The sequence below is a fragment of the Schistocerca gregaria genome, chromosome 2 (assembly GCF_023897955.1).
Source record: "Schistocerca gregaria isolate iqSchGreg1 chromosome 2, iqSchGreg1.2, whole genome shotgun sequence".
In the NCBI taxonomy this organism is placed as follows: domain Eukaryota; kingdom Metazoa; phylum Arthropoda; class Insecta; order Orthoptera; family Acrididae; genus Schistocerca; species Schistocerca gregaria.
In genome coordinates, this window is record NC_064921.1 from 535,661,930 (window position 1) to 535,685,810 (window position 23,881).

The 23,881-nt window shown below is 38.9% G+C and overlaps 1 protein-coding gene across 1 annotated transcript in view; it reads right to left on the reverse strand.

Annotated features, from left to right (window-relative positions):
• The window catches only part of LOC126330686 (RAD50-interacting protein 1), a 128,758-nt gene that overhangs the window by 25,425 nt on the left and 79,452 nt on the right, over positions 1–23,881 (reverse strand). The window contains exons 6-8 of the mRNA XM_049996386.1: positions 16,208–16,433; positions 13,473–13,638; positions 3,128–3,296 (exon numbers count right to left, since the gene is read on the reverse strand). Of these exons, the coding sequence (XP_049852343.1) occupies positions 3,128–3,296; positions 13,473–13,638; positions 16,208–16,433 (561 nt within the window). The remainder of the gene's footprint in view (positions 1–3,127; positions 3,297–13,472; positions 13,639–16,207; positions 16,434–23,881) is intronic.

Consider the following 23,881-nt stretch of genomic DNA (forward strand, 5'->3'; position numbering starts at 1 on the left):
ATAAAAGAGAATACCAGGCATCTTTCATGTGGGTAAAAGGCAGCCGGGACAATGTGCTTACCACCCTTCCTATCCTAATGCCACGATGAATGAAAGACTGCAGCAAGCCTGGAAAAGGCAACTGGGACAATGTGCTTACCACCCTTCCTATCCTAATGCCACGATGAATGAAAGACTACAGCAAGCCTGGAAACCCATTCCTGAGTTGAGTGACATAGGCTGTACTTGACTTTTACTAACCATAAGTTGAGACTGTTCATTGCTCAGGGGTATTTTCAAGCAACTGAAATTGAGTCTGCAACAAAAGCTTACACTGACATTTATACAAACTTACTCTGTTAGTACACTTCCATTAATTTATTTCATGTAAAACACTAAAAATACACTATGAGATCAAAAATATCCATACCCCCCCCCCCCCCCCCCAAAAAAAAACAAACGTTTTTCATGTTAGGTGCATTGTGCTGCCACCTACTGCCAGGTACTCCATATCAGCAACCTCAGTAGTCATCAGACTTTGCGAGAGAGCAGAACGGTGTACTCCGTGGAACTCATGAACTTCGAACGTCGTCAGGTAATTGGGTGTCACTTGTGTCCTATGTCTGTACGCAAGATTTCCACACTCCTAAACATCCCTAGGTTCACTTTTTTCGATGTGATATTGAAATGGAAATGTGAAAGGACACGTACAGCACAAAAGCAGACAGGCTGGCCTTGTCTGTTGACTGACAAGAGTCCCCGACAGTTAAAGGGGGTCGCAATGTGTAATAGGCAGACATCTATCCAGGCCATCAGAAAAGAATTCCAAACTGCATCAGGATCCACTGCAGATACTATGACAGTTAGGCGGCAAGTGAGAAAACTTGGATTTCATGGTCAAGTGACTGCTCATAAGCCACACATCACATCGGTAAATGGCACAGGATGCCTTGCTTGGCGTCAGGAGTGTAAACATTGGACGACTGAACAATGGAAAAACATGGTGTGGAGTGACAAATCACAGTACACAATGTGTCAATCTGAGCAGGGTGTGGGTATTGCAAATACCTGGTGAATTTCACCTGCCAGCGTGTGTAGTGCCAACAGTAAAATTCGGAGACGGTGGTGTTATGGTGTGGTCATGTTTTTCATGGAGGAGGGCTTGCACCTTGTTATTTTGCATGGAACTATCACAGTATGGGGTTACACTGATCTTATTGATTCCCACTGTTGAAGAGCAATGGGCTGGCCTAATTGCTGTAGAACACCTTTGAGATGTTTTGGAACACCATCTTCGTGCCAGGCCTCACCATCCGTCTTCAATACCTCTCCTCAGAGCAGCACTCTGTGAAGAATGGGCTGCCATTCCCCAAGAAACCTTCCAGCACCTGATTGAACATAAGCCTGTGAGAGTGGAAGCTGTCATCAAGGCTAAGGGTGGGCCAACACCCTATTGAATTCCAGTATTACCAATGGAGGGTGCCATGAACTTGTATGTCATTTTCAGCCAGGTGTCCTGATACTTTTGATCACATAGTGTACTTGCTGAAACATTTTTACTATTTTCACTGCTATTTGTTGGCTGTTTGATACACACCACAAAGATGATTATTTCTGTGTAATGTTCGATCTTCCTCCAGAATGAATATATTATTCTGTGGCAGACCATGCAACTTTATAAAACTGGTTGACACAGTAAAATTGGGTGTATCAAAAAGGGACCAGACCCTGTTAAAGACTCACAGACTGTGGCTAAGGTGTTTCCCGTGTTATCCTCACTTCTTGGGGCTCTACCTTGACAAGATAGGCTGGAGAGCTTCTGAGTAGTCTGGAAAGTAGGAATGAAACTGAATGACATCAAAACTGGCCACCTTGAGGAATTGTACTGCTTCCTTCAGCACATTCATAGCCATTTTCCTTTATCTTATTGCTTTTATATTTTTTTCAGCTGAACAAAAACTGCAGTTCTGGTTGACTATGTGATTTAAATTTAAATTATTTATTAAAAGCACTTTTTAATTATGGGCATGAGCTGTTTCACTCCTTGCATGAAGTGTATGTGACATAAAATCAGTGTGGTAAAAATGTAGCAGCTAGTCAAGATCTTGATAATAATCACACCAAAAGTAACTAAATCAAAAAAATCTTATACTTCCATAAAAATGCTGAATGCGAGTTTCTGTGATGTAAAATACAGTTTTCATTTAGTTACATAAATTATACTGAAGTTGATTTTTTTAATGACTAAAGTAACTTTTATTAATGAAATGGAAGAAAGACAAGACACAGAGCAGTGAGCCTTATTTTAAATATTTGAAAACTATTAGTAGTTGCAGTAAGGATCATTCCCATTTTACAGCTGTGTGGGAATTAGTTAATTAATTTTTACAACATTAATTTTAGTCTCCATTTGTACTTACAACATGAAAATAATATCAAAAAGGAAAATTGCATAATGCATCAATTAACTTTCCGGCTGTGGGGGACAAGCACATAGGTGTTCAGCTCTTTTCTTATGATTCCATGGGGCACACACTTATCTCATCGGATGTATTTTCTGGTGTATTTGTATTGAGAACCACACCTTATTTGTTCTCAAGTCTTGCCCACCCACTTACACATACTTTCTCATGCCAGCAATTCTGTAATCATTGTCAGAGGTTCTGGTTCAAGCCTCTGTTGAGCTCACAACTTCAACCATTACGAAGTACTATAACACTGCACACTCCACCACAGAGTGCTACACTCATTCTAAAAGTTAATTATTTACTCCATATACTGCTCTAGGTGAGTTGTACTATGCAGAATAAGTACATACTTCAGCAAAATAACCCCATAACATCAGCAGAGAGAGTGAAACCTCTACTGCAATGCAAAAATGCTAGTGACAGACTAATTGATGGCAGTCCACCTATCTGTTTAATGTTGTGCTGTATGCTGACCAATCTAATGAATATATACAACAAATCTTTTAAATATTTTCAATGAGGATGTTGTAAGAAAAGGTACTCCACACAGAGTGGAATTCAAACTTTCTAAGAAGAGAGTTTGTGGGAATCCCTGAAACCATAAAGTCACACAGCATTATTACAAAAATACTATTCTCAGTATATTTAGTATCATGTCTAGCATAATAATATATACAAACTGTTAGCTGAGACCATTCCTGAAGTACAGAACAAATGTAGGCAATAGTATTCAGAATAGTAGGTAAACGAGAGGTGAGTGGATCTTCAAGTCGTTCTTCATTAAGTAACTGAAGCAATCTGACACGGAAGTCATCCAGCAACTCCAACTGCAGCTCCAGAAATTGTAACCTGAAATGTGTGAACAAAACATAATTCATAAAATGTACCCTTTCATTTAGCCTTCACCAATATTAATAATTATAAAGAGTGACAATACAATAGCATTATTTCTACAACATATAACATTTTTTAGTTTGGCATAGCTGAAGAGGTAGGTACAATTATTTCAGTGTATTGGACAGTGTGCTGTCTATGAAATTACTAGTGAACTTAATCTAGCACAACCAACTAGATTGTCCTAATTCCACTGGAGTAATTTCTTTGCACTTTAGCAGCTGCAGCTACAGAAAATACTTTTGCTATCTACGAGGTATGCGCACAAAGTACGTTCCATTTGGTTATATAAAACAAACATGTACAGATACAGAAAAAATATTTATTGTAAAAAAATTTACAACTGTTAAACTACTTTTCTACATAGCTTCCGGAATTTTGTAGGCACTTGTCATAACGAGGCATAAGTTTTTGTATGCCTTCTTCATAGAAGGTTGCCACCTGTGTATTCAATCATGTGGTAACATGTTCTTTCACAGCTCATCATCATTGTAGCATATGAATTAAAACTTTATGACACACATAGTTACATATGTACAGTACACTGTACATATGTACAACACATTAAAATTAACATGAAAATGGTGGATTCACTACAGTACGGATGTTACTACACCCAACTACAGTACATAATAGTTTTACCTGCACTGTACATGGAAAATCAAAAGAATGTTCAAAATGTAATACATTCAAAAGTATGTAAAATGGCCATGCAGAAAATGCATGAAAACAGGTTTTCACTGTAGATTACTTAAAACCAGCTCAAACTACATACCCAAAATGCAGGGGCTCGAATTACCAGGGCTGTACTATATTCATTTTGGATACATTGTTACTTGTTAAAAAGTATAAAACAGAAAAGTACATGACAAAGGGTCAAGCGGACTATATGAGTCACAATCATGACAAACAGAGGGACAAGAAAACTAGAAGTCAGTGAAAGAAGTTGCCAATGTCATGCCTACACAATATGCCATCCCAGGCCTTCCACCTATAGATGTGTGAGCACAGCAAACTGCTGGAGCCTGTTGCAGCTACAGACTCCACCATTACCCAGAAAAAACTTTTGCACTCATTTTTCATACTGATCATACTTCCCATAATTTCTCGATAGTTGAGTGTCTAAGACTGAGAGCCAGAATTGCATGCAGATGCACTCCACTTTAGGCTATATTTCCCCATTCTCTTCTTTTTACCAGCGGTGGCATGAGCTCTCATTTCAGTAACCTTTGTACTAGACTTGACTGCCTGCAACTCGTTGTGATGATCTCTGTTAGGCTGATACAGAGTCACAACTGAATAGATAATGAAAAAAAACACAGATAATACTCATTTTCTACCTCAAACTGCTATTTATTGTGTTTACAAAACAAGCTTCATGTCACATTTAACAGCTCATGCATTACTTACAATTTTCTTGCCAGAACTTACCATTTATTTACAAAAGTACATTAGAAACACTCTGTACTTTGCATTACTTGCTTTCAGTTCACTTTTGGGAAATAATCACCTGACTTCCCCTTCTGTTTTCCATTAACTTTTTTTCTGATCCAGTTCTCATTTGAAAGACAGACAAAACACCAGTACAGTAAAACAAAATTTGTGACACATTTTGTTCACTATATCTGCATAATTTAGTTGTTCAAATCCCAGTTCATTAGCATCACTATTTAAATATTTGCAGATATTTTGGTCAGCTATGTCTTCACAACAAGAAAAGGGTATTCTAAAAGTGAATATTCCTTCTAACTATAAAATAATATTTGAGGCTTCCTTTTTTTAAATTTGTTTTCCAAAACTGCCGAACTATCCACAAGTGGATAACCTGAACCCTAATAGTAAGAAGGTTACTGTGTCTACAAGGTGATTATAGTTCCAATTACAAACACTCTAAAATGAACCACTGCATAAAGACATAAAATTTGAATGGAATTTTATTAGAGGATGGGGATACATTATGCAACCAAAAAAACTTAACTAAAAGTTTACCACTAGATGGAGCTGTGAGTGGCAGAATTTGCAACATAGAAGATAGAGTACACAGCTGTTCTTCAGTTTGCATGTGACACACTTGGCATGACTGTCTCAATGCAGGCTCGTGTACTGCTGTTAACACTCTTTCACATGAATGGTGACTGTGAACCAGTAGCTCTGCAGAAGTTCCAGACAATCAAGCATCTGAAAAAGGGTGTAGGTCCAACATCTGCCAAGGGCCTGGAGAAAGAGTTATCAAATTCAAAAAGGCTGGTTCTTTTGAAGTGCAGCGTTGCAGAGGGAGGAAAACAACTGATCCTATGTCAGTGGAAGAACCACAACATTGGAGGAGGAGAAAGCGATGGCGTGCAGACATGCACTGCAATGATGGCATGCAAACATGCACTGCACTGGGAATTGACCAAACTTTGGGCACACCTGTATGCACAGTGCATAAACTTCTATGAAACAACCTGCATTGATATCTTTACAAAATTACCCATGTTCAGGAGTTGCTTCATGCTCGCTTGCCAGTAAGACAAACATTTACTCTAGAATTTTTTGCTTGCACGGAAGTGGACAGGAATGACCATGGAACATTTTCTGGAGAGGTGAATCCTTTTTCTATTTCCAAGGGCATGTTAATATATAGAATTGGAGGGCCAGTCTCATATCAACTGGTGTCACTTCATTCTGCAGTCTGCCCTTATAGCCCAGTGGTTAGTGTGATGGATTGCCGTCCTATGGGCCCGGGTTTGATTCCCCGCTGGGTCGAGGAATTTCGCCGCTCAGGGATTGGGTGTTGTGCTGTCTTCATCATCATTTCATCCTCATCCGCCGCGCAGGTCTCCCAATGTGGCATTGAATGTAATAAGACCTGCACCAAGGTGGCTGGACCTACCCCCAGACGCCAAATGCTAATTTCCATTTTAGTTCATTCTGCAAAGGTAACTATGTGATGTGGGTTGCATTTATTGCAGGGCCATATTTTTTTGAGGAGATGAGTCCTGTGCGGTCTGTTACCTGTACTGGTAAACACTGTTAGTCTCACTTGCACAGCAACCAACATCATTCCAACCCTTTAGCAGTGTGGATGTGTGGGTAGGATCACTTTTATGCAAGATGGCAGTCCTCTTCACAATGCACAGCCAGTGAAGAACTGCTGCAGAGGCATTTTGGAAATGCTAGAATTATCGGTGGTCATTTCCCTACATCCTGGTCGTCCAGACAAACTGATCTTAATCCCTGTGACCTCCAGCTGTGTGTTTATCTGAGAGATGCTGTGTCCAGTGCTCCGATTATAAACATAGCTGGACTGAAGGCATGCATTGCACAATGCATTTGGAACGTGACCCCCCAAAAACTCCGATATTTTGTGGGATATGCTGTTTCTTGATTCAACTCGTGGCAGAAAATGGTGGGCAGCATATTGGAAGGCTTGCACCAGTGTCATGACAATTAAAAACTGATTTCACTGTTGCTTTTTATGTGGTGTTTTGGACTCTGGACAATTAAAAACCGATTTTTTCCACCTGGTGTGGTACGACCTAGCCATAGTGGATGGGCTTACCTAACTAACAGTGCCACAAATGTTGAATGCCAGACTTGTGCAGTCATGCAAATTGCACAATATGGTCAGTTTAATATGCAACTCATGCCATAGCTGTCACATTTTGATTCATCTGTCATTTGTAGCTGAATCCATCTATGTTATGACATTTATAGCTCCATCTAGCAGGAAAACGTTGTGTAATTTTTTTTATTATACAACATTTTCCACACCCTTTGATAATATTCCATTCAAATTTGATGTAGTTCTGAGCAGCAGTTCTACTTTTACAGCATTTTGAAACTCAAACTTTAATTATAGCCACCCTGTACTTTGGCTAATTCTGAGTACTAGGACATGCAACCACAGCTACTATATTCTTCTGGTGCACGGTAAGTCCAGAACAGTAAGATAGGAGCAGTGTCAATAGGCAGTAAAATGTAACACTGCATTTCTTCCAGCTACTGATAATAGAACCAGCCTTACAACCAGGGTTGGTGACCAGTCAAATACTTTCTTCCTTGTTTTGTGGCTTATCATTCAGTAGTAACTTTGGTGTTCTAATTTCTTGCATCATTGTTACAGATGCTTTCTGGTAGATCCTCTACTTCACTACAACTCCAATCAGATTAAATATGTTTACTTCTGTCTTGAAATCTTCATTTCTCTACCTCTTCGATAACTGTGACTATCTACTGCATTCAGAGATCTCATCTCTACACTTTATACCCTTCTGATGTGGTGTTTAGTAAGTGTCCAACTTTCACATCCATGTAACAATGTTGGTACTGATATGACTTTATACACTTACAATGCATCTCTTTTGCTACTTTTAATATACCATCCGATTGTTCCACATACATACTGTACTGTCTGTAGTTTTCTACTCACTTTATCGTTTAATGGATAAGTAACATCACATTCGAGATAAACTATTTTGTAAGCCTGCTCTATTGCTTTATTATTAATGACTATTTTAGTCCTAATTGGTTTATATTCCCTAATCAGTACTTACTCAGTACACAGTTGCACAGTATACTTTTCTATCTACAGCACATTGTATGAACCATATTGTATACTCTATTTTTATCCTTTTCTGAATAGCGGACACTTCTTAAAAGTGAACATTTTTATTTTCCCCAGGGATATCCGTTATTCTGATGTTTTACTGTATTTGCCAAATGTCCTACAGGGTGTTACAAAAAGGTACAGCCAAACTTTCAGGAAACATTCCTCACACACAAATAAAGAAAAGATGTTATGTGGACATGTGTCTGGAAATGCTTAATTTCCATGTTATAGCTCATTTTAGTTTCGTGAGTATGTACTGTACTTCCTCAATTCACCGGCAGTTGGCCCAATTGAAGGAAGGTAATGTTGACTTCGGTGCTTGTGTTGACATGCGACTCATTGCTCTACAGCACTAGCATCAAGCACATCAGTACATAGCATCAACAGGTTAGTGTTCATCACGAACGTGGTTTTGCAGTCAGTGCAATGTTTACAAATACGGAGTTGGCAGATGCCCATTTGATGTATGGATTAGCACGGGGCAATAACCATGGGGCGGTACGTTTGTATCGAGACAGATTTCCAGAACGAAGGTGTCCCGAAAGGAAGACGTTCGAAGCAATTGATCGGCGTCTTAGGGAGCACGGAACATTCCAGCCTATGACTCGCGACTGGGGAAGACCTAAGACGATGAGGACACCTGCAATGGACGAGGCAATTCTTCATGCAGTTGACGATAACCCTAATGTCAGCATCAGAAAACTTGCTGCTGCACAAGGTAACATTGACCACGTCACTGTATGGAGAGTGCTATGGGAGAACCAGTTCTTTCCATACCATTTACAGCGTGTGCAGGCACTATCAGCAGCTGATTGGCCTCCACCGGTACATTTCTGCGAATGGTTCATCCAACAATGTGTCAATCCTCATTTCAGTGCAAATGTTCTCTTTACGGATGAGGCTTCATTCCAACGTGATCAAATTGTAAATTTTCACAATCAACATGTGTGGGCTGACAAGAATCCACACGCAATTGTGCAATCACGTCATTAACACAGATTTTCTGTGAACGTTTGGGCAGGCATTGTTGGTGATGTCTTGATTGGGCCCCATGTTCTTCCACCTACGCTCAATGGAGCACATTATCATGATTTCATATGGGATACTCTTCCTGTGCTGCTAGAACATGTGCCTTTACAAGTACGACACAACATGTGGTTCATGCATGATGGAGCTCCTGCACATTTCAGTCCAAGTGTTCGTACGTCTCTCAACAACAGATTCGGTGGCCGATGGATTGGTAGAGGCGGACTAATTCCATGGCATCCACGCTCTCCTTCCCTAAACCCTCTTGACTGTCATTTATGGGGACATTTGAAAGCTCTTGTCTACGCAAGCCCGGTACCAATGTAGAGACTCTTCGTGCTCATATTGTGGACAGCTGTGATACAATACGCCATTCTCCAGGGCTGCATCAGCACAACAGGGATTCCATGCGACGGAGGGTGGATGCATGTATCCTCGCTAACGGAGGACATTTTGAACATTTCCTGTAACAAAGTGTTTGAAGTCATGCTGGTATGTTCTGTTGCTGTGTGTTTCCATTCCATGATTAATGTGATTTGAAGAGAAGTAATAAAATGAGCTCTAACATGGAAAGTAAGTGTTCCAGACACATGTAAACATAACATATTTTCTTTCTTTGTGTGTGAGGAATGTTTCCTGAAAGTTTGGCCATACCTTTTTGTAACGTCCTACATAAGTCTTCTTTTCTCAAGTATTCAGTCTTTACTATTGATTTTGAATAGCGGTGGATTATTTGCATTAAATTTCATAAGAAACAGATGCATTGTAAACAAGTAGCAAATATATCTAATTCTTTCAAGAGGTGCTGACAATATGATTATAAACAAACATCACATATTATACAGGGTGGGGTGAATCACCTAAAACTTGCACTGCAAATATTGCAAAAATGAAAAGTGCTATTGATGTGCGGTTTTCACAGACTGGATTGGTAGTCAAGAGCTCGTATTGTTACACAATAAACAGATTGTAATAATAGTTAGAAAGTGTATCTTTTATGCAGACATACACTTCTTCAAGTGGAGAATGCCTATTGACAATAACAAAATAAAAGTAGGGTAAATTAGAAAGTCAGTGGTGTTTGTTTCAGGATTCTAGTGTGAGGCATTTACGAGATATCATATTTTGAAAATTTCCCATTTCGACACTAGTGCGATACCTGGAGATTGCAGGAAGAATGTAGTGCATTCATGTGTGGTGTATGCGTCAAGATATTCCGATAGATGTCAACCATCTCAGCAGTAATTTATCAACCTGTTCAACTAGTTACACGAAAGCAGTAGCGTAACACCTAGACAATGTAACGAAAGGAAACAAGAGATGAGAGAATAGGATGAAATTGACGTTTTCGCTATTGTTGAGGTTGATCCATAGCTTAGCTTCCACACAACTGCACAAGGAAGGGGCATGAGTCAGGCAAAATACTGAACACTGAACGTGCGCAAGAATCCAGCCTCTTGACAGGCCATCTTCTATGGATGCTGTAAGATGTAACTCTGCAGACCAGGGGGAACTCATGGTACCAACATGATGGCTGTCCAGTCTATAGCGCACAAAGTACTACAGCATGTCTCCACAAATTGTTTACAAATTGTTGGACTGGGTACAAAGAACCTGTACCTTGGCCGGCTTGTTCCCTGGATTTGACGCTTTCAGACTTTTTCTGTGGGGAAAGCCAGAAAGCTGAAAGACGCTATCTACCAGGACATGCAAACTACGCCTGATGAACATATCGACATTTTTTGCATTGGTAAATTCCATCGTCCACTCAAGACCTAATGCTTGAACTGCCACACACCATCTGACTAGCAAGTTGCAATGCACTTAAGGAACATGTAAGCACGCTGTAATCAAACATAACAACATCATACCTAGCAATTACACAAACAAGTGTTGGTGTACAAAGTTTTCAAAATACAATATCCCATAAACAACTCAGACTAGAATCCTGCAACAAGCACTACTGACATTCTAATTTATCTTAGTTTTAGTTTGTTAATGCCAATAGCCATTGCTCCATTTTTAAAGAATGTGTATGTTTGCACAAAAAACACACTTTCTAAGTATTATTACAATCCATTTATTGGCAAACAATATGAGTCCTTGACCACCAATCCAACCTGCAAAAATGGCATATCAATAGCACTTTCTATTTCTGCAATATCTGTGGTGCAAGTTTTGGGTATACCTGTTGGCTTATATTTTATGGTTTATACCCTGTGTAAACACTTAAACTGCATCAACTGTATCAAAATCAAACTCTTTTCAAGGAACATCATCTGTATCCTGATGAGCTGGACATCAGGTGCCAACCCACAACTACTGTCAATGTTAGATATGACATTGCATGTAACTGTTTACAACTACTCTGCTCTAGATAGCAGTCCTGCTACACTTGGAAAGAAGGCTGAAACTAGAGAAATGTGTCACTGTGTGTTGTGATGAGATGCTTGGAGCTACCTCCAGTGCAGAACTTCTAAGCTATCTGTGGTACTGTATTATCTCACAAGTGACACAGCATTGTGTGACATGGAGAGGATGAAGATGGAGCCCTGCACAAAATACATGGAATATGGCTTGCATGAAAACGTCTATGATCTAGGAAAAGTTTCTTGCAAAGGACACAGTTGCTAGTGGATGCCATCTAGAGGCATTGCCTGAAGAGATGGAAGAGAAAAATGGAATCTGCCAAAAATAAGAGCTTGTTTTTGGTAGTGACTCCCCCTGCGGTATGTCATGCATACTAAAGAGGGAAACAGGGACTGAGCAAGGTGGCACAGAGGTTAACACACTGGACATGCATTCAAGAGAACAACAGTTCAAACCCAGATCCAACTATCCTGATTTAGGTTTTCCGTGATTTCCCTAAATCACTTCAAGCAAATGCTGGGATGGTTCCTTTGAAAGGGAACAGGCCAACTTCCTTCCCCTTCCTTCCCTAATCTAATGACCTTGCTGTTTGGTCCCATCCCCCAAATCAACCAACCAACTGAACGGGATGCGAGTGTGAGTGCAGCTCTGAAAGGTCAATATGCGGATGTGTGATCTTCCCCTGATCACAATTCATATTATCTACATCTGCAGCCAACTGCAAGACCCTGGTCATATGCTGCAAGGCTGGTGGATGAAATTTATGCTCGAGGTGATCTTTCTACAGTTAACAACAGGCCACTTCAGCTTCAAACTTTTGGAAACAGTTTGTTTGTATGTACAGGGAAAATAAATAAAGACTAAATATTATTTATAAATAGCAGCCAACAGTCCTATGGATATTTGGCACATAGTCTACTACACCAAAATAAATGTGATTCACTTAAAACTTCCGGGCTGTGGTCGATCTATAAAACTCTCCCCTGATATTTCGTCTCGAAGTGCTGGAGACATCCTCTGAGGTAAAGCGGTGAATATTACCCCACATAACATTAGTACATGAAAACAGTCAAAATATGTTAATTTATTGATAAGTTTGCCTTTGACTTCTTCTAATGATTCAAAATGTAAATATTGCTGAATCTGAAAGTGTAGAAAATGTTGCATCTGATTAAGATGCTTCTCCCACAAGCACAGGAAAAATTTTATAAGTTTTCCCTCCCACTTCCTAGCTCGTGACTGTATATTGCATTTTTTTTTTTTTTCAAAGGTAAGAAAGAGACTATTTGCAGAAAAGGACTTAATAATTACTTGAAAGGCATTGGTTGTAATTTACTGTTTTGTTAATCATCATGCAAACCAATTATTTGCCAAATCATCAATTCAATTAAAACTATCCAAGCATGAGTCACCCACCCTCTACTCCTCCCCCTCCTCCTCCTCCTACAGCTATTCGGCTAATACTAAGCCATTCCCCGTCACAGTCTTTTTCTCAGGAGTTTTAATCCAGTAATGACTGCGGGGAAGTCTCTGTGGAGTCTGGAGGGCAGAAGAGAGACAGTGGAAGACTGAAGTTCCAAGCCAATACACAACACACACCACATTAGTTCAATCAATAAAGTGCATTCACTGTCTGCTAATAACAACAGTTCATGTTTGACTCCTGGTCCACCACACAGCTCTATAATTTCGTTACAGTATACACTCCACTGTCGAGTCAAGGTTTTTTTCCCCTGAAAACAATACTTAAGAGAATGTACACGCAAAAGTACAGTATTCACATATCACATTATGCTCTTAATACCTCTTCCTCTTCTACTACAACTACTACTACTACTACTACAGTGGTTAGCACTGGAGATTTATATCAATTACTTAGTCGGTTCAAAATGTAATAAATACAGGAATCACACAAAATTATTCTTATGCGTATAGCACAGAAGCATTACCTCCTCAAACATGAGTCTTTGTTTAAAATATTATCTGCCCAGTGCTCTCTATAAATCCTATGAGACTAAGAGGCATTCAGAAACATGTTGACATTTATTTCTAAACTCAAAATAAAAGGCAGGTGACTGATTTCAAGAAACAGAGAGAATTATGCAGCACAGAAAAATTAGTACACAGTTTATACAACATACCTGTGTCCAGGTTGAGGAAGACAGCTATATCGTTCTGTAATGGTGAGTAGCAGTGTCAAGAAGCTTTCACCAACTTCAGTAATACGCAATTCGTCAACATCTGCTGTTGTTAATGGCTGCCAAGCAGTTTCTGAGCTCAGCATAGCATCCATCTTTTCTACTGCATCTGTTAAATTTTTCATAACATCTGTGTCATTAAAACAAACAACTCTTCACAGAGCCAAAGTAGACTGTAAAATATAAGCATGTCTATCAAAATGAAACGCATAATTTAATGCTTAAGGCATAATGCAGTAGTTCACAATCTCAATAATTTTTTTTTTTTAAAAAAGAAACTGATTCTATCTAGAGATCATAAATTTCTTGGGACTGAAAACTGAACAAGATTGGACAAAAACTGCTGAAATTGGAAGTTATAATATGCCACAATAGCACCATATGGATATTGCATCATAAATAAAAAGGAGATTTTTTTTATTACAACAGGGCTTCACTTATATGTACTTTTTGTCACTATAGCTATCAATAATACAGTACTCAAAAAAACTAAACATATCCTGTATGTTGGCTAAGATAAACTGAAGACTGTCTATAAACAAATAAAAATGTTATGAGTGTTGCTTTTGGGTATTTGCTTTTGATGATAACTCTGGTAAGAGATTCTGTTAAACTAGGGACAAACTGATATGTTGCTACACCCATGATTACCCTATAAGCTCCACAAGATCTGTTGGTGTACAAAGTCAAAGCACAGATAGTCTTGACACATTCTTGGCTATATGTTTGATTGCATTATTTTATTATTTATGTAGTGTACTGTTTGTCTGACTAATGTGTTCCAGTATTTCTACGGAATCCAAACTGATCTTCGCCGAGGTCGGCTTCTACTAGTTTTTCCATTTGTCTGTAAAGAATTCGTGTTAGTATTTTGCAGTAGTGGCTTATTAAACTGATTGTTCTGTAATTTTCACATCTGTCAACACCTGCTTTCTTTGGGATTGGAATTATTATATTCTTCTTGAAGTCTGAGGGTATTTCGCCTGTTTCATACATCTTGCTCACCAGATGGTAGAGTTTTGTCAGGACTGGCTCTCCCAAGGCCGTCAGTAGTTCCAATGGAATGTTGTCTACTCTGGGGGCCTTGTTTCGACTCAGGTCTTTCAGTGCTCTGTCAAACTCTTCACACAGTATCGTATCTCCCATTTCATCTTCATCTACATCCTCTTCCATTTCCATAATATTGTCCTCAAGTACATCGCCCTTGTATAGACCCTCTATATACTCCTTCCACCTTTCTGCTTTCCCTTCTTTGCTTCTCCAAAGGTCTCTTTAATTTTCCTGTAGACAGTATCTATATTACCCCTAGTGAGATAAGCCTCTACATCCTTACATTTGTCCTCTAGCCATCCCTGCTTAGCCATTTTGCACTTCCTGTCGATCTCATTTTTGAGACGTTTGAATTCCTTTTTGCCTGCTTCATTTACTGCTTTTTTATATTTTCTCCTTTCAACAATTAAATTCAGTATCTCTTCTGTTACCCAAGGATTTCTACTAGCCCTCGTCTTTTTATCTACTTGATCCTCTGCCGTCTTCACTACTTCATCCCTCAAAGCTACCCATTCTTCTTCTACTGTATTTCTTTCCCCAATTCCTGTCAATTGTTCCCTTATGCTCTCCCTGAAACTCTGTACAACCTCTGGTTCTTTCGGTTTATCCAGGTCCCATCTCCTTAAATTCCCACATTTTTGCAGTTTCTTCAGTTTTAATCTACAGTTCATAACCAATAGATTGTGGTCAGAGTCCACATCTGCCCCTGGAAATGTCTTACAATTTAAAACCTGGTTCCTAAATCTCTGTCTTACCATTATATAATCTATCTGATACCTTTTAGTATCTCCAGGGTTCTTCCATGTATACAACCTTCTTTCATGATTCTTAAACCAAGTGTTAGCTATGATTAAGTTGTGCTCTGTGCAAAATTCTACCAGGCAGCTTCCTCTTTCATTTCTTAGCCCCAATCCATATTCACCTACTAAGTTTCCTTCTCTCCCTTTTCCTATACTCGAATTCCAGTCACCCATGACTATTAAATTTTCGTCTCTCTTCACTATCTGCATAATTTCTTTTATTTGATCATACATTTCTTCAATTTCTTCGTCATCTGCTGAGCTAGTTGGCATATACTTATGGTACCTAATGCTTATAAAGACATTTCTCAATCAATGTTTGATGAAAAAAAAGAAAAGAAAAAGTTTCAATATCTCAGCAGTTTTCAAAAATTATGCACATTAACACTTTGGCACTTTACTAAGACTTTACTACATTACCACCTTCGAACACAGCATTTTGGTACTTTGAATTTCTTGCACATCGTTGGAGGTGTCCACATTATGTCACACACACTGCACACATCACAGAAAGCAGTATAATATGCCATACATATCATATATATGGGCAATCAGTAATGAGATTACTGCATTTCTGAAACACACACTAGTTTAAGGATGGTTATTCTCTTGATAGCTGGAAAAGATTCCTTCTCATGTTATAACCCTCATTTCAATGATGCTAACCCATGGCAGCAAAAAACAAAATTATAATAGATACAAATATATAATTACGTAAAGTTTTAAAACATTAATTATCTATAATTGTAGACATAGTGTACAAATGAAAACTGGTATTTTCCTGAAATTTACTAATTTAAATAGTATATATGTGAGACAATGTCTTACATTTCTTTTCCATGTTAATCCAATTAACAAACACTTGGGCTTGTGTCAGAACACGTATGACACCAGGCTGCTTTGGTGGGTAATTGAAACTATCCCGTAGTTCTCGATCAAAACCTAGTGCTTCATCTACCAAGTGAGAGAAAAGAGCATCATCCTGTTGGAGAGAAGGCAGCTCATTGTGCAGTTTCTCAACAGCCAGCTGTACTAGACCCCGAATCAGTTCAGTCTGAAATTTAAACAGACCTAAAAATAATGTTTTTGTATGAATTTCTAGGAAATAAATACATAAATTACTTATAGAGTAGAAACCACTGTGCATCCCTAAAGATGCTCTCTCTCTCTCTCTCTCTCTCTCTCTCTCTCTCTCTCTCTCTCACACACACACACACACACACACACACACACACACACACACACACAAATTAAATGTTGATAATTTCACCAGGTATATTTGATGCTTTGTATAGAATTTAAAGATACTCCTCTCCGTACTATTGTAAATTTGTGTACAACACACAAGACCAAACATTAAAGAACTATCTTGGTACATGTCACACATTGCATAAACACAGTATTCACATATTTATAAGCTCAACCATGACAAAAATTGACAGAAGCATAGTTTATGACAAAGTGAAGGTGATGACAATATGATGCTGGAAGTAGACAGAGGTTACTATAGCTATGGTGGAATCGAATAGATTAGTTAGTTTCATCAGATTAAAAGTGCTGGAAGTGACACTGGAGCATAAGTGGCACATGCGAGGGTAAGTCAATTATTATCTGCAATTTAGTTATATTTTTGTTTATTTTGGTAGTACTGTTGTTCTACGTTGATGACGCATGCTTTGTTTATTTGTTATTATATCTTTGCTATTTTCAAGTTGTTAGGTGAGTTTCGTTATCGCTGCCATGCTGTTAATCATGGCTGCTCCACTATCTATTTGCACCAAAGAAGAGAAACATTTCGGGAACAGTGTTTTTCCACAACAGAGTGTCTATGAATTTATTGAAAAATTCCGAAATGGTTGCACAAGTGTTATGCATGATGAAGAAGCCGGATGATCGTTTCCCGCCACAAATGAAGAAACCATAGAGCGTTCACATGAAATGATTCTCTTAGCCAGACGATTAACTATTGACGAAGTGGCAAATTGTCTGCAAAATAGTCATGGTTCTGCCTTCGAAATCATCCGCAACAGACTTAGTTTGATAAAGTTTGTGCAAGATGGGTCCTAAAACAACTCACACAGCTGCATAAACAAATGCACTTGGACATCTGTAAAAAACATTTGAATCAATATGGTAATGAAGGGGACAACTTCTTAGACAGGATCATTACTGGTGATGAAACATGGATCTATCATTACAATCCGGAGAGTAAACGACAGAGTATGGAATGGAAACATCCAAATTCACCATGGAAGAAAAAGTTCAAGACCCAGGTGTCTGCAGCAAAACTGATGCTTACAGTTTTTTGGGACGCACAAGGTCCAGTACTGGAACATTATGGGTAAAGGGTCACAACAATAAACAGTTACATCATGCAGTGAGATGCTTTCTGCCAGGCTAAAGCCTGCAATTCGAAGCAAATGCTAAGGATTGCTGTCAAAAGGTGTTGTGTTGTTGCACGACAATTCCTGTCCTCATACTGCTGCCCACACTGCTGAAACACTCCAGAAAATCAAATTTGAAGTACAGGATCATCCTCCATATAGTCCCAATCTTGCCCCTTCTGACTATCACTTATTTGGTCCACTCAAATGGGCATTAAGGTGCTGCTGATTTGCCTCAAATGAAGCAGTGAAAGAAGTGGTGCACTTCTGGCTCACAGCTCAACCAAGAATCTTCTTTTATGAGGGCATCAGGAAGCTTGTACAATGATGGACCAAGTGCGGTGAAACGTAAGGAGACTATGTTGAAAAATTATGTTCTTGTAAGTTTGCTATTTGATAACAATAAAATTTTATAACTTTGCAGATAATAATTGACTTACCCTCATACATTTAGATAAGCATCACTTCGTATGTTGTAAAAAGCATGACACTTCTTTGTAAACATTGTTCATTCCAATTTTAGTGGGTGGCATCAAAATAGCCAGACTGTGGGATGAGGAAATACAAACCTACTCCGGTGAATGTGAATGTTCATTTGATTGTGAAGTACACTTTGAAACGAAACTATAGTCCATTGAAATTAAATGAGAGATCACTGGAGATCAACAGAATTTGCAGCAACACGAACACTGTTCACCCTTGAGCAGATCTTGTTAAAACAGTAGTCTGGACTATATTGCAATGTAAAATTAGAACTTGCTCCCAAGTGCCATTGCAGGGTGTTGATGGGTTTAATGTTCTCATTTTTCATCAACATCACAGTAGTGCCCACCCAAAGTGTTAGCTTCAAATTATGATCCTATGATGTGAGAAGCCCAGTGGCTTTGGTGTTGCGACATTTTCTAAAGACACTTTTAAGTTCCAGCATGGGTCACGATGCAATGTGCATAGCAAATGACAGTCTAAAATCCTAATTGGATAGGTGATGTCCCACATTTGTGCGTTTAGAGAAAAACTGTTAATTGGTGCTTACACTATATCCGGAAAGTACACCGTAAATTTCGTGGTTCTAGGACCAATGGTTTAGCCTGAGCATGTCTCTATCAAAAAGTCCTTTTATTTATATACATTTTTGGAAATATTTTAGGACAGTTTATTTATTATCAATCTTCATTCTTTGTGTAGTTTCCTTGTACTGATGGTGCCCTTTCACATTGTCACATAAAGTAAACTCTCAAAAGAAGCCTATGCTAATTGAATAAGATGGTGTAGTTATAGTCACTACATTCATAATCATGAAAGATGGGCCTAAATACCAGTCTGCAACCATGAACTAATATTTCCACAGGTTTTCTGTCTAACACACTAAACTCTTAGATGATTTACACAAGAAAACTACACCCACTTTCTTGCCCCATTTGTTGTCTAAATGAGTTAGTGCTCCTAGTCCAATGACCCTTTTCCCTCCACTGAGGAAATATGAAAGGTTAACCTTTTTTCTATGAATGACAAAAATAATCATTTAAATAAGTAATAGCACAATAAATTTAAATTGGCTACATTTTAATGGTGATAACTTTGACAAGTTATTTCTCTTTCCTCTATTTCTCTCACACCAGATTCGCTCTAAATGTTGCACAGAACATTATGAAATACAAATACAACTGCTGATTAATGCTGACTTTCGAAGACAAATAAATGTATGTGTTCTTACACTGAAGGGACATGTTGTAAAACTAACTGACAGTTCATTGATTACCTTCTTCCTCCTTTTATTTCCCAAATTATTTAAAGTACCAATTTTGATTTATTTCCCAGATCAATTTTCATTTGTTCAAGTTACAAGAAGTCATTGTTCATTTTCAGTAAAAGAAATAAACCCACTTCAAATTGCACCCTTGTATACATCATACATCATTCTGAGAGAACATAAACAAAAGTCATTTAAGATGGACACCATACTGAATCACTGGTGATTAGAGGCAAGAAAGAGAGGGTTGTGGGAAGGGGGAAAGTGGGCACACAACACGGAAGGAGCCAAATAAAAGAACAGCACTTGGACATCCAATCTTTCCACTCCGAAAGCACAAATGAAAGATTTTGTTTACTTCTGAATTGATAAATAAAAACAATTATGAATATAGAATCAACTAATAACTTCAATTCATTTGCTTCAGGGTCAGTATGTCAATCCCCAGTGATATTATGTTCATATCATAAATTCAGATTGTAAAAGAATGGAAAAAAGGGATGGGGATGCTGAGAATAAATTATAATTCAATTATGAGTGGATGTGATCTAATAAATTCAGAGCTATAATGCTGGCCTATCTTTTCTTGCTCATCACTCTGTGTAGTTGTAGTTAGTAATTCTTACTGTATTATCCCCAGACAAAAATTTTGTTTTTGTTTGTTGGTTTCCATATACCTTCAGCTGGTGCATCTCTATGTCTGCAGTTTTTAGGTAGAGGTACATAAAATTTGCAAATGTTCTGGAGAAACACGAAGAAGTACAAATGGCTACAAAAGTTTTAAAACATCATCACACTACTTGTGGATGTTTCTGATGAAAAAACTGCATTGCAGAATTGCAAGCAGATCTCCTCTGTTCAATTGCACTCAATGAAAAAAATGTGGTTCATTGTTTTCACAAAACTTTTATGAAAAATGATTTCAAGTTGTTTGCAGTTCCTCCTATTGAGCAAGATTCATCAACAGTACTTCTGGATGACATTTCTGCAAGTCCAGTTGTTAGATGGACACTAAATGGGTCTCAATCTATGGAACTGGAAGCTATCAATGCACAGGCTATTCCCATCACAACAGCCAAACAACCTATGCAGAAACTTTTCAACACAAACTCTATTGTTTCAAAGATTGTAATGCTGTGTGTGCTTGTAGGAAACAGAGAATTAAGACTTGCTCATAGTGCTCCATATGCAAGGTTGCATCAAATATCAACATCCTAATACATGATATTAGTTGAAGAAGGGCTTAATTAAAGTATGACATGATTGTTGATAGAAGAGATGACAAACTGATGATGGTAGAGAAATTGTGGCATTCTTGCCACTAGGATCATCATGGAGGCAAGCTAGATAACAATGATATGATAATCATTATTCTACTAATGCCTGAGTGGTCATGCAGTGCCAGCAGAGCGGGAACATCCAGTACACAACAGAACTGACAGTAAAGGCAAACCAAACCACGAAGAACCACTGCCTTGTGCAGGATAGCAACCCCGCTCCTCCTCCTCCTCCTCTCCCCTCCTCCCCCCCCTCCCCTCCCTCCCTGCAGAAAAGATCAGTACTTCATACTGCAGATGCACCTGAAAAACTAGAGAGACAGTCAATCAGATGGATAAATGCTTGATGAAAAAAGGCAGTAGGAAAAGGAAATATGTTTATTTAGGAGATTGGAACCTAAAATGTACAAGAAATTATAATAAACAGAAGAGTTAGAATATGAACCAGAAAAGTACCAACTACACCTGACAGTTATTTCAGAGACAGCCAGAACAAACAGCGCACAGGTGAGATTTTTGCACCCCCTAAACAGTACAGACAGAGTGAAAAGTGAAACTATAAGAAAATAAAGGCATTAGATGAAAAGTATATGATCTACAGACATACCAATCTGTATGGCACGGGACAAGCTTGTTATCTGGATGCCGCAGAAGACAGAGCCACATAAAGTGTTCCATTGTAAATTCAATGGAAAGAGAAATTTAGCAATATCATATCACCAATGGACCGACCTGTAGGTGTAGTCACAGAATGAGAGCATACTCCTACTGTTAATAAATGGCAATGAAGATGTTTTATTCAGATCCTCCAACCTATCTAGCACAATATAACTTCTAAAACAATAAATTATTGATACAATTATTTAATTGGACAGATAAAAAATCTACTCACCAAGTGACAGCAGAACATACACATAAAAGAATGTTATGATTGGCAAGCTTTTGGAGCCAGTGGCACCTTCTTCAGGCAGAAGTGTTGATGGAGAACGAGGAAGGGTGAAGGAAAAGGACTGGAGAGGTCTAGGAAAAAGGGTAGATTTTGGGAAAGTCACCCAGAACCACGAGTCAAGGGATACTTACCATAGGGGATGAGAAGGAAATTCTGATTGTTGGGGACTGCATCAGACAAGATTTGAAAACCTGAGAGCTTAAAGGTGGAAGACAGGGTAATATACAAGACAGAGATTACTACTAAAACATCGTGCACTAGTTAATAAAAGCAAGAAGCTACGTGCATTGTACATAACAGAGGTGTGATGAGGCGGTGAAAATTCAATGGAAAAGACACTGAAAGATGTAGGAAATTAAAACAGAGTGAAGCTAAGAGTAGTTACAGTGAAGAAAAGCTGAGATGGAAGAAATTAACATAAATTAAGGCCAGGTGGGTGGCGAGAACCAAGGACATGTTGTAGTGCTAGCTCCCACCTGCAGAGTTCTGAGAAACTGGTGTCTGGGAGAGGAATCCAGATGGTGCTTGTGGTGAAACAGGTGCCAAAGTCATGAATGTCATGTTGTAGAGCATGCTCTGCAACAGGACATTGTGAGTTGCCAGCATATACCCGGTGCCTCTGCCCATTCATCGTAATTGATAATTACGAACAGCGTTTACATAATAGCTGGTATATGACATGTGTCATTTCCTTTGATAGTATATGTTTTGCCAGTTACAGGGCTATTGTAGTTAATGGTAGGAAGGTACATAGGGCAAGTCTTACAGCGGGGACAGTCACAGGGGTAGGAGCTATATGGTCCGTCCACATTAAACCTACCAACAAACAGCAGTACTTACATTCTGACAGTTGTCATCCTTTTCATGTCAAATGTTCCCTCCCATACAGCCTTGGCATCTGAGGCAAACATATTTGTTCAGAAGCAGACTCTTTACAGCAATACATCACCATTCTCACCTCAGCATTCACTGCAGGTAATTACCCCACCAGTCTAGTTCAAAAGCAGATTTCCCAGGCTATCACATCCAATCCTGGTACTGCTGATCCCTCCACAAAACAGCTTTGGAGCACACCATTGGTAACTCAGTATTATCCTGGTCTGGAATGTGTTAATCAGCTACTTCAACAGGGCCATGGTTTCCTAAAACCATGCCCTGAAATGGGATCCATTCTGTCTGAGATTTTGCTCACCACATCTACAATAGCTCTCTGTCACCCTCCCAATCCCTGCAATATTCTTGTCAGACCCTATGCTCCCTCTGCACCCATCTCCCTACACTATGGCTCATACTCCTGTGACCATCCCAGCTACAAGACTTGCCCCATGTACCCTCCTACCACCACTTGTAATAGCCCGGTAACTGGCAAAACATATACTGTCAAAGGGAAATGATACATGTCATATACCAGCTATTAAGGAAACACTGGTCAGCCTTCTACATTGGCATGACTATCACCAAATTATCCATTAGGAAGAATTTGCATAGGCAGAGGGTATACACTGGCAACTCACAATATCCTGTTCAGAGCATGCTCTACAACATAACATTCGTGACCTCGGTGCCTGTTTCCCCACGTGTGCCATTTGGATTCTTCCACCAGACACCAGTTTTTCAGAACTCTGCAGGGGGAACCAGCACTACAACACGTCCTTGGTTCTCGCCACCCATCTCACCTTAATTTACATTAATTTCTTCCGTCTCAGCTTTTCTTCATTGTAATTATGCTTTGCCTCACTCTGTTTTAATTTCCTACATCTTTCATTGTCTTTTCCATCTATTTTTCACTGCCCCCTCCCACCTCTGTTATGTACAATGCACTTAGCTTCTCACTCTCATTACCTCCTGCACAATGCTTTAGTAGTAATCTCTGTCTTGCATATCACCCTGTCTTCACCTTTAAGCCCTCAGATTTTCAAGTCTTGTGCAATGCAGTCCCCAAAAATCAGTATTTCCTTCTCAAATGGTTCAAATGGCTCTAATTACTAGGGCACTTAACATCTCAGGTCATCAGTCCCCTAGGCTTAGAACTGGCTCCAAAAGCTTGCAAATCACAACAGTCTTATATGTGTGTGTTCTGCCACTGCTTGGTCAGTAGATTTTTTTTATCTATCCAGTTAAATAACAATATAACTTCTGAAG